The 12,538-nt window shown below is 37.0% G+C and overlaps 1 protein-coding gene across 5 annotated transcripts in view; it reads left to right on the forward strand.

Moving 5' to 3' along the window:
- The window catches only part of HDAC7 (histone deacetylase 7), a 603,789-nt gene that overhangs the window by 575,340 nt on the left and 15,911 nt on the right, over nt 1-12,538 (forward strand). For all 5 annotated transcript variants that reach the window (XM_053708257.1, XM_053708258.1, XM_053708255.1 and 2 more), the window contains one exon: nt 2,593-2,690. In XM_053708257.1, the coding sequence (XP_053564232.1) occupies nt 2,593-2,690 (98 nt within the window). The remainder of the gene's footprint in view (nt 1-2,592; nt 2,691-12,538) is intronic.

The following is a 12,538-nucleotide window of genomic DNA, read 5'->3' on the forward strand; positions in this document are numbered from 1 at the left end:
AGGATTCTGCATTGTAAACAGTTTATCATCATCACTTTGATATTCTGAAGAACAAAGGATTTTGCAAGAAAGAGGGAGGGAAGATGCAGAACAGATGGGGAAATTTGCGTTCCTACCCAAAATAACTCCTTTGAAAACAATCTTATAAAAATGATGGCCTGCACACTTGTATTTCATCATTTGTAGCCTGCAAGAAAAATCTACCACTTGAATTGTTCTTAATAAAGAAATTATATTTTATATTTGTTTCTGATTTTAATAATTCATTTTCAATTGTTAAAATAAATCTTTTATTTGTTAGTAACTTTTTACCTGTTTGATGCCATTTTACATCCAAATGTTTTTTTGAAATCCGCCGTTTACCACATCAGCTTTCTATAGCTGGTTAAAACTGTTGTCGCTATGTTTGTCGTCACATTATAACTTTCTGCGCATTTCATCACACGTTTTATCCCTGCTGTGGTTGGTGACAACATATTAAATTCTGAAACGTTTAACCCATTGACTTCCCATCAGGGCTGCAGTATATTGTGGTGCAGCCAGATGTTGAAATTTTCTCTGGTTTCGAAAAGATTACCAAACCTTTCTATTTAGTAATAACCTTTGTAATACGTTATATTTTAATTAGTTGTGACTTTTTCACTTCTCTCATACTATTACTTTTTTTAGCAGTTAAAGTGATTGTAAACGTTAATGAATAAGTGCCGGTATCTAAAATTAATCTTAAAAACAGGGGCACTTTCATTCATTAAACTTTACAATGCCGCTTATTTTTTAAAATACTTACCTTTGCGTTATGGTAAACATAATGCTGATCCTCTGGCCACAGCTCCTGCTTTCATTAGCATATGGATGACGATCCAGCTTCCTCCCATCGTTGCGTGCCCCTCGAGCTGGACACCAAAGGGGGCACACAACGATCGGAGGAAGCCGGGGTTGTCATCGATCTGCTAAAGAAAGCAGGACCATGCAGGCTACAAATGATGAAATACAAGTGTGCAGGCCATCATTTTTAAAAGTAAGTACTGTATTTTAAAATAGAAGCATCATTTTAAAGTTTAATGAATGAAAGTGCCCCTGTTTTTAAGATTATTTTTAGATACCAAGCTTTAATTTATTAAACTTTACAATCACTTTAATGTCAACTGAACTCTGAAGGAGCTAAGTGTATCCAACATGTGATTTCTCTCTTTTTTTTTTAAATACAATTTACAATTAAAATGTCAATTCTCATTAAAAGGTATAACAATTCAAAAAATCACATATATTGAGAACATTTGTTTTTTGTATATGCTATAGAGGATAAAATCCAACTGTTCCATGACTTTAATAAAACATTTATTTAATTTGGATACAATCTCCAAATGTAGCTTAAAGGGACATGGAACCCAAAATTATTATTTTGTTAATCAGACAGAGCAAATACTTTTGAAAAAGTTTCTGATTTACTTCTATTGTTAAATTTACTTTGTTCTTATGGCATTCTTTGTTGAAGAAATACCTAGATAGGTAACGTGCACATTTCTAGATTAGTACATGACAGGAAACACTGATGCCATGTAGTGTTCTTGCAAATGTATAACAGAGATCTAAAACTGCTTCCATAAACTGCTCCAGTCACGTGCACGCTCTTACACCTTCCTAGATGCTTTTCAACATAGGATCCCAAGAGAGCAAAGTAAATTTGACAGTAGAAGTAAATTGTCATTTTTGATTCAGAACCTAGGTTACACTTGCATATTGGTGGCTAAATGTAGCCACCAATAAGCAAGCGCTATCCAGTGTGCTGAACCTAACGGCTCCTAAGCTTTACATTCCTGTTTTTCAAATAAAGATAGCAAAGGAATGAAGAAAATGATAATAGGAGTAAATTAGAAAGTTGCTTAAAATTGCATGCTCTATCTGAATCATTAAAGAAAAAAATTGGGATTAGTGTCCCTTTAATGAATAGAATTTAACTGTATATGCCATTCAAATTGACAAAATTTGGTACTAATACACATGAGGAACTGCCTTTTTCAGAAACAAATTAAAGGAATAGAAAGTTCAAAACTGAAATACGCATGGATACTTTTCAGTTTCATACAGAAGCATTTTGCATTTTACTTCCATTAGCAAAAATGTTTCCACAAAATGTTATTAAAATATCAGCGGCATACATACATATGCTGTGTGTGACTAAAGGATCACGCACACTGTGCTTGCTCAGACAGCTGGCTGGGGTGTGTAAAGACAAATGTATTAAACCATACAAGCCGTGTGATGTTTAAATGCTGGTGCACAGGCCATTAACAGCATATGTGCATACACCGCTAACTAACAATAATAACTTTTACTAGAAGCAATTTTGCTAATTGAATTATATTGCACAAATACTTCTATTGAAAATGCAATCATGCACATTCTAATTTTGATCTTTCTATCACTTTAATGGCATTTGTTTTGTGCTCAGTGATGCTGAGAGCCATATGAAAACTATTGGAGGGCCAGATGTGGCCCTTGGGCCTTAGTTTGGTAGTCCTGTCACACCATACACTTATTTATTGTAGCAGCACAAGGGCAGTATGTAACTAACTGTACTTTGGGTTACAGGTTGGTGCTGGAGCTGGTGAAGGATTTAATGTGAATGTTGCCTGGACTGGCGGGTTAGACCCTCCCATGGGAGATGCTGAATACCTTGCCGCTTTCCGGTGAGTGCCATCATGCGTAATGTGCCATCTCCCTCTCGTTGCTTCTCCCTTTATCTAGGTTTCCAACCTTATCCTCTCTGCTCCCACTTTTCACTCCTTTTCGTTTCTGTCTTTTCTGAACTTTTAGTGCATTTTAGTGCTGGTGGAAAGTGCCGGATGAAAAGAGCTGGGGACTGAAGCCCTCTGGGTGTTCACAGTACAGGTATTATTTGGGCAGCATCAGTGCAGTCTCCCCTCACCATACTATCAGCTATTCATTTATTCATAATAGACTAAACATAAACACATATCCTTCCCATAGATCACAATAGCCTTCTGTAGACCACATTGCACCAACTTGTTTTATATATTAAATGGCACACGAGTCTTTTCCTCCCTGGCACACATAGTCAGTAACACACCCAAAATAGGAGACTGAAGAGGGATCAGAATGCGTATAGTGCATATGGGCTAGAGACCGTCATGAGTTTGGTGTGCGCATTATAATGCATGGGGATTACTAATAATAGTACTGGACTGTTTGCAGTGTCTATAAATGAATTAAATAAAGTGCATGCAGCCCCCCTGCTCTACAAGCAGGAACATTTGCCACTAGTTTTACCTCTTCACTACCAGCACCAATCCACCTTGTTTCTGCTTTTTGCTCTGTTCATACCTTATTTCTAGTCTTCTTCTTGTCTCACTTTGAAGTCATATTATGTTATTTATTGTAATGTTCTACTGCAGGATGTCGTGTGTGTGATAGCAAGCCCCATGGCATATCTATAAATATTAACATGGCACCTCAAAAACTTATCTTAAAGGGCCATAATACCCAAATGTTTAAACACTTGAAAGTGATGCAGCATAGCTGTAAAAAGCTGACTAGAAAATATCACCTGAACATCTCTATGTAAAAAAGAAAGATATTTTACCTAAAAAGTTCCTCAGTAGCCACCTCCCATTGTAAAGGATTTCTAAGCAGCATATTAGTATGTCTGTCCCGGGACATCTGAAAGGATGAGCATCGTGCACTCTCATATTATTTCACCAATCAGGTAAAGGAAGCTTACTATGAAATCTCATGAGAGTTAAGTCAAATCTCATGAGATCACAGTAAGAGTTCATGACCTCAGCACTGCTGATGCTGATTGGCTGCTGTTCATTTCTTCATTTTTTATTTATTTTACCTGCAGCTGGGAGCAGCTGAGTATAACTTTTTACACAGAACTTACTCTGCTGAACTGAGGAAATTGTGAGGTAAAATATCTTCCTTTTTTACATAGAGATGCTCAGGTGATATTTTCCTGTCAGCTTTTTACAGCTATACTGCATCAGTTTCAAGTGATTTAGCATATGAGTATTATGTCCCTTTAAAGAAGCATTATACTCAAAACCTTTATATCATACATATCAAAGAATAGCATTTAAACATAATGACGTTTTTGGTTCCAAAAAAAAAAAAAGGCTGTTGTGTACTTTATGCTAATACTCATTGGTTAATAAGGACAACTCCTACGGTTCTATTGGCCAAAAAAACAACTCTGCAAGCCTGACAAGACTTTATTTAGGACAAAAACATGCGTGTTTCAGACATCTGTAATCCATTTTAAAATCCACTCATTCATTAAAGGGACATTCAGGTCAAAATTGAAATGCACATAGATGTATAACATCTTTGGATAGAAACATATTTACAACATAGTTATAACTGTTTTAGTGTTTGTATCATGTCATTAATGATGTAAATCGAGTCATTACCAGATGATATACGCACCGTAGGCTTTCTGTACAAGTGGGTTTAAAATGCTGGTGCACGTAGCATACTTAAGTACATTCTTGAAACAGCTATAGCTTTTACTAGAAGCATTTTAGTTAATTTGTGTATATTGCAAAAATGCTTCTATTCTCATGATTGTCAGTTCTTATCCTGTTTGACAATGTTAAATGGATTGCAAGGAGTACTATGCATGTATATATATATACTCTCAGTAAAAACAGAATTTATGCTTACCTGATAAATTACTTTCTCTTGCGGTGTATCCAGTCCACGGATTCATCCTTTACTTGTGGGATATTCTCATTCCCTACAGGAAGTGGCAAAGAGAGCACACAGCAGAGCTGTCCATATAGCTCCCTCTCTAGCTCCACCCCCAGTCATTCGACCAAAGGTTAGGAAGAAAAGGAGAAACCATAGGGTGCAGTGGTGACTGTAGTTTAAACAAAAAATTTTCACCTGACTTAATTGCCAGGGCGGGCCGTGGACTGGATACACCGCAAGAGAAAGTAATTTATCAGGTAAGCATAAATTCTGTTTTCTCTTGCAAGGTGTATCCAGTCCACGGATTCATCCTTTACTTGTGGGATACCAATGCCAAAGCTTTAGGACACGGATGAAGGGAGGGAACAAGGCAGGTACCTTAAACGGAAGGCACCACTGCTTGCAAAACCTTTCTCCCAAAAATAGCCTCCGAAGAAGCAAAAGTATCGAATTTGTAAAATTTTGAAAAAGTATGCAGTGAAGACCAAGTCGCTGCCTTACAAATCTGTTCAACAGAAGCCTCGTTTTTAAAAGCCCATGTGGAAGCCACTGCTCTGGTAGAATGAGCAGTAATAGTCTCAGGAGGCTGCTGGCCAGCAGTCTCATAGGCCAAACGGATGATGCTTTTCAGCCAAAGGGAAAGAGAGGTAGCAGTCACTTTCTGACCTCTCCTCTTACCAGAATAGATAACAAACAAGGAGGATGTTTGTCTGAAATCCTTAGTTGCTTGCAAATAGAACTTTAGAGCACGAACTACATCAAGATTGTGCAACAGACGTTCCTTCTTCAAAGAAGGATTAGGACACAGAGAAGGAACAACTATTTCATGGATAATATTCTTATTAGAAACCACTTTAGGAAGGAAACCTTGTTTGGTACGCAAAACTACCTTATCTGCGTGGAACACCAGGTAAGGTGAATCGCACTGTAAGGCAGATAATTCTGAGACTCTTCGAGCAGAAGAGATAGCTACCAAAAACAAAACTTTCCAAGATAACAACTTAATATCTATGGAATGTAAAGGTTCAAACGGAACCCCTTGAAGAACTGAAAGAACTAGATTTAGACTCCATGGCGGAGCCACAGGTTTATAGACAGGCTTGATTCTGACTAAGGCCTTTGCAAACGCTTGAACGTCTGGAACCTCTGCCAGACGCTTGTGTAAAAGGATAGACAGAGCAGATATCTGTCCTTTTAAGGACCTAGCTGACAATCCTTTCTCCAATTCTAACACCACATTCACTTTACCCTCCCGTAGAGAGACCCTAGTGCTTAGAGCCGGCAAAGAGAATGACTGGGGGGTGGAGCTAGAGGGGGAGCTATATGGACAGCTCTGCTGTGTGCTCTCTTTGCCACTTCCTGTAGGGAATGAGAATATCCCACAAGTAAAGGATGAATCCATGGACTGGATACACCTTGCAAGAGAAAAGAAGTTTTACAAAAAATGCTTCTATTCTCATGATTGTCAGTTCTTATGCTGTTTGACAATGTTAAATGTACTGCAAGGAGTACTATGCATGTATATATTCCATTTTGCCTGGATTGCCCCTTTAATATGGAACAAATGACTGCGGTGCCCCTTCATTTTTCTATTTTGTATTGTTATAGACAAAGCAGTGTACGTTATAGCAGCACTTGTACCTAAAGAATGTTATTATTTTATTGTTATTCTCTATATATAAATATGTCTGTAAATAAAATGACTGTATATGCTGCGCTAATGGTATGACCTGAATTTATGTGACTAATATAAATGTTCCTCACCCTCAGAAAGCCTGAGAGTTAGTGTTAATAAAGTCATTTTCCAATTTGCTTCTATTATCACATTATCCTCGTTCTTGTGGTATCTTTTGTTGAAAAGCAGGGACTTAAGCGTGTGCACGTGTCTGAAGCACTATATGGCAACAGTTTTGCAAGAATGTAATCCATTTGCAAGATCACTAAATGGCAGCACTATTTCCTGCTATTTAGTGCTCCAGACACCTACCTCTTCCACAAAGAATATTATCGAAGCAATTTGATCATAGAAGTAATTTGGAAACTTTTTAAAAATCGTATGCTCTGTCTAAATCTCAAAATATTTTTTTTGGGTTTCATATCAATTTAAAATGGTATATTTAAAAATTGTGATTCTTGTATTGTAGCATTTACAATAAATGTGCTTTAGATCAGGTAAAAGAAAAGTCATTACAATCAGTGGCTAATAATGGAGTTATATCAGAATGCACACGATTTGTAGTTGATGCCAGTAATAAAATACTCATAGGGGATATTTCTTAAACGGACATAGAAGTGATAATGCCACACTTAAAGGGACAGTCTAGTCAAAATGTAACTTTCAGGATTCAGATACAGTTTACTTTTATTATCACATTTCCTTTGTTCTCTTGGTATTCTTTGTTGTAAGCTAAACCTAGGAAGGCTCATATGCTAATGTGTAAACCCTTGAAGGCCGCCTCTTAACTCAGTGCATTTTGACAGTTTTCACAGCTAGACAGTGCTAGTTCAAGTGTGCCACATACACACACACACACACACACACACACACACACACACACACACACACATATATATATATATATATATATATGTGTATACAGTAATAATATAAAACTTTCCAGATGTACAATATACTGCAAATCACTTGTAATTGAATTTGAAATACATTTCTGTTTATGTCCTTAATGAATGTCGCCCAATAAACTTTAATGAATCTGGGACACTTTGCATTGCTTTAAGTAGGGTAGATGAACTAAGCTTACTGTAACATATTGTAGTGTAGCTCATCAAGAGCTGAAGCTAGCGGGGTTTGATAGCTTATTTCATTGTCAGGGAAGGGTGAATAACCGTTTCCTGGGAAGGACAAATTACAGATTTGTGACTTAAAGCTAAGCAGTCCACCACTCTGTTTCTTAAAGGGACAGTATACACTCATTTTCATATAACTGCATGTAATAGACACTACTATAAAGAATAAGATGCACAGATACTGATATAAAAATCCAGTATAAAACTGTTTAAAAATGTACTTGGAAGCTGTCAGTTTAGCTCTGTTGAAAAGGCAGCTGGAAAGCCCACGGCAAGTGGGAAATAAGACCTCCCCTCCCCCTTCTTTTGCATATGAAAAGACCCTTTACACAAACAAGCTGGAGTAGGTATATGTCTGTATTCTCATAAAACTTTGGGGCTTGGTTAGGAGTCTGAAAATCAGAGCAATGTTATTTAAAAATAGGCAAAACTATACATTTAAAAAAAACAAAAAAAACTTTATGGGCTATATAAATAGATCATCTACAAAACATTTATGCAAAGAAAAAATGAGTGTATAATGGCCCTTTTAATTCAGATCTTCAACATAAAAAGTTTTATTTGTTGTCCATCTCAAATTCTTTTGCAACAAAAGATAATGCAGTTGTGCATTGTTCTAGTAGGCTATGCACTTTGATATGGACCCATAGCTTTCTTAAAAATACATTTCCATGTTGTTGTACTTGGATCCATGATGCTATTTTCTAAAGGAACTTACGTTGTGCCCACATTGCCACATATTCTAAATGCTATTAATGTCTGATGCATTGTAATATTTTACTTGTTCAAATATTGTGTGTTTAAATGCACTTTTTAATTATTGAGTGCTTCACAATCCACCACAACTCTGTCTGGCATTTAAGGGGTAAACTAACTGAGCAGGTTCTGCACGTTATGTTTTTTCCACACTTGGGTTATGTTGTGTTGTACTTCCTCAGTGATTAAAAAAATAGAATAACAAACTAGTCTGGCAAATGTTCCGTGTACCCAAAGGGTAACATAATGTAACCTGAACCTGATGGAGTCTCCTATGTTCATACAAGATGAAAGCTAGGAAACACCTCTGCACACTCTAGTACCATTCATGACCAAGTACAAATAACTCAAACACAGGTAATGAGAAAAACGGACCTGTTTGATATAGGTTGTATGTGCTTCAGTGTTAGTGTTTGTGTATTATCTGCGGCACAGACTGTGGGTGTTGTTCTGAAGGGGTTAAGTGGAACTTTAGATGTAGCTGCTGCAATGCCTTAATTTGCTTCCACGTATTAGGCTGCCTCTTCCTGCCCATTCCCTTTTTTCTACATCTGGATCAGTTTTACTTGAAAGGGTTTCTATAAATAGGTTTTGTGTACAAAGCAAGCGTGATTCCGCTCAAGGCTTTGCTCACAATCCTTATTTCCTAGCTTTATGAAGCAGTACCTCAAGCGAGACTGTAAGCTATCCAAACCGAAGGTGCACAATATCATAACATGTCACAGACAGCGCTCAAAAGAGAACTACCTGTAAAATAATAACACGTAATTGTCACATGAGGGGACACTGGCAACCCCTCTACTGATCACCTGTTTTTCTATAATTCTATTTAAAGTAATATAACACTCAAAGTGTAATATTACATATTACAAATGGCGCCCTATCTGATTTTTTCGCTTGCGCTCAAAGTTAGCTCAAAGTAAACTTTTAACACGGGCGGGTTAGCGTGCATATTACAAGTTGAAAGTGAGAGCGCAAGCAAAACCCGATGAGTGCTAATTTTTGGACTTTATATATCACGACCGCATTAACTTCTCCCCATAGACTTCAATGGAGCGCGCTCTATAAAAAAACACTTATTGGTCGCACACTAACCTGACACCACATTAGACCTACATTTCTGTCCGCGGCCTCAGAGCAGGAAGACATAACATTTCTGTCCGCTGCTTCAGAACTTCTGTTTCCGGCGAGCCTGAAGGCTCGTGCGGAAAAAGGGGCATCAAGCTCCATACGGAGCTTAATAAATCTGCCCCATGAGTGCAGTCCCCTTCCATGTTTTGTTTCAGATATATATAAAAATATCTATTTAATAATACTTCTTGTAAGTGGAGAACATTGGTATGTAAAATATTTACATTAAATACAGTAAAAAAACATTATAAAATATTAAAATTGATTAAAAAATATTTTTCAAGTTTTGAGGTATTAAACTAAAGTTGACTAAAAAAAAGAGAGGAAAAATGAATGAAATACAGATTTTTGGGACAGAAAGTCAACCTCCCTGATAAACATTCTTTTATTGACCATTGTCTCTTTCTTGAAAATTGTCATCACATTAATTGTTATTGTTTAGCCCCCTATACTCCATACTAATTCATCAAACTGAGCTATTAAAGGGAAATCAAACTAAAAAAAAAAAAAGCTATGTTTCGAATCAAAGAGCAAGTGCATGTCTGTGCAGCACTGGCCTGGGAGATATAAGCTTACTCACTAGTTTGCCAAACACCTATAGCGCTATTGGTGGACAATGCCCCGCCCCACAAGTTTTAGTTTTTTTTCTTCAGAAAAGAACATCCATTGTACTGGGAAAAAAAAACCCTGAAACTTGTAATACATATTAACACCCTCTTTTAGATAAAAACAAATTGAAACTATTTAATGTTCATTTAATTAGTCAGGTGGCTGCTATGCTATTTATTGATACACAGTCTCACAAAGGTGTATGCTCCAATAATAATTTCCAAAACCATGCCAGACTTTAAGCATTTATAACCTACAGCTTCGTTGACTTATTTCAAATTTTGTTAAGTGATATGAAATCATATCACATATGAGATTAATATTGAATTTGTGACTAGATTTGACATTTTCCTAAAGTGTGCAACAAGGCAATGGAATTATTTGATGACTGAGCGTAAATCTTTGGAATATATGTGTCTTAACCGCATGAGCTTATTTCTATCTGTCTCCTATTTGTCATAGCAAAGGCAATAAGATAAGCATACCCAATAGGGTTATGTCTCTGGACAGCAAAATAATGCAAATTTTCCTCAGACAATTACAATTTAAAATCACTGTTTATTGTATCACATCTGCTGTGGACAGTTAGGGACCAATATAAGTGAGCTGCTGGACTGAACAATCAGTGTTAGCATGTTGCAGGGTCAAAGGTTGAATTCTGCTGAAAACACGCTAGGTTCACTGGAGAAAGTTCAAAACACAAGTTTCAGAGGTAAACAACATAAATAAGTAATAAAAATGGCATAGTTTTTACAATGCATAATTATTTTTAACCATTGTGGACTAGATTACAAGTGGCGTGCTAACTGTTGCGTGCAAACGAAAAAGGGTTTTATCACTTCTCTTTGTGCGCATCAGAAGTAGTGCACTATTATGAGTTGAAAGTAAACGCGTTCTCTTGGGCACAATTGAATTAAACGCATGTCAAGATAGTGCGACTTCAGAGCTCTGGTAACTGTTACGCTCAACTAAAAAGATGCACAAAATACATAATGAATACATTTAAAAGTACAGTTACATTCATAATAACACTAATAAAAGTATTTCTCCAACATAGGTGTGTCCGGTCCACGGCGTCATCCTTACTTGTGGGATATTCTCTTCCCCAACAGGAAATGGCAAAGAGCCCAGCAAAGCTGGTCACATGATCCCTCCTAGGCTCCGCCTTCCCCAGTCATTCTCTTTGCCGTTGTACAGGCAACATCTCCACGGAGATGGCTTAGAGTTTTTTGGTGTTTAAATGTAGTTTTTATTCTTCAATCAAGAGTTTGTTATTTTAAAATAGTGCTGGTATGTACTATTTACTCTGAAACAGGAAAGAGATGAAGATTTCTGTTTGTAAGAGGAAAATGATTTTAGCAACCGTTACTAAAATCGATGGCTGTTTCCACACAGGACTGTTGAGAGGAATTAACTTCAGTTGGGGGAAACAGTGAGCAGACTTTTGCTGCTTGAGGTATGACACATTTCTAACAAGACTCGGTAATGCTGGAAGCTGTCATTTTCCCTATGGGAACCGGTAAGCCATTTTCTTTGTTTAAGTAAAAGAATAAAGGGCTTCATTAGGGCTTAAAAAACTGGTAGACATTTTTCTGGGCTAAAACGATTACTTTACTAAGTATATTTGGCAGATTATTACTTTTAATAGTTGTTAAATCTTGGGGATTGTTTTAATAAAAACGGCAGGCACTGTATTGGACACCATTTTCACTGGGGGCCTTTTCTAGTCATAGACAGAGCCTCATTTTCGCGCCTCTAATGCGCAGTTGTTTTTGGAAAGCATGGCATGCAGATGCATGTGTGAGGAGCTAAGAACCACTCAAAAAGCTTATAGAAGGCATCATTTGGTATCGTATTCCCCTCTGGGCTTGGTTGGGTCTCAGCAAAGCAGATACCTGGGACTGTATAGGGGTTAAATGTAAAAACGGCTCCGGTTCCGTTATTTTAAGGGTTAAAGCTTTCAAATTTGGTGTGCAATACTTTTAAGGCTTTAAGTTACTGTGGTGAAATTTTGGTGAAATTTGAACAATTCCTTCATACTTTTTCACATATTCAGTAATAAAGTGTGTTCAGTTTAAAATTTAAAGGGACAGTAACGGTTTTATTGTAAAACGTTTTTTGTGCTTTGTTAACAAGTTTAAGCCTGTTTAACATGTCTGAACCATCAGATAACGATGTTCTATATGTATGAAAGCCAATGTGTCTCCCCATTTAAATATATGTGATATATTTGTGTCATAATGTCCAAACAAAGTAGGGATAATAATGCCATAGATATGATATTGCCCAAGATGATTCCTCTAATGAGGGGAGTAAGCATGGTACTGCATCATCCCCTTCTGTGTCTACACCAGTTTTGCCCACACAAGAGGCCCCTAGTACATCTAGTGCGCCAATACTTATTACCATACAACAATTAATGGCTGTAATGGATAATTCTATTGCATGCATTTTTTTCCAAAATGCCTACTTATCAGAGAAAGCGTGATTGCTCTGTTTTAAACACTGAGGAGCAAGAGGACGC

This window comes from Bombina bombina, chromosome 3 (genome assembly GCF_027579735.1).
Source record: "Bombina bombina isolate aBomBom1 chromosome 3, aBomBom1.pri, whole genome shotgun sequence".
Lineage (NCBI taxonomy): Eukaryota > Metazoa > Chordata > Amphibia > Anura > Bombinatoridae > Bombina > Bombina bombina.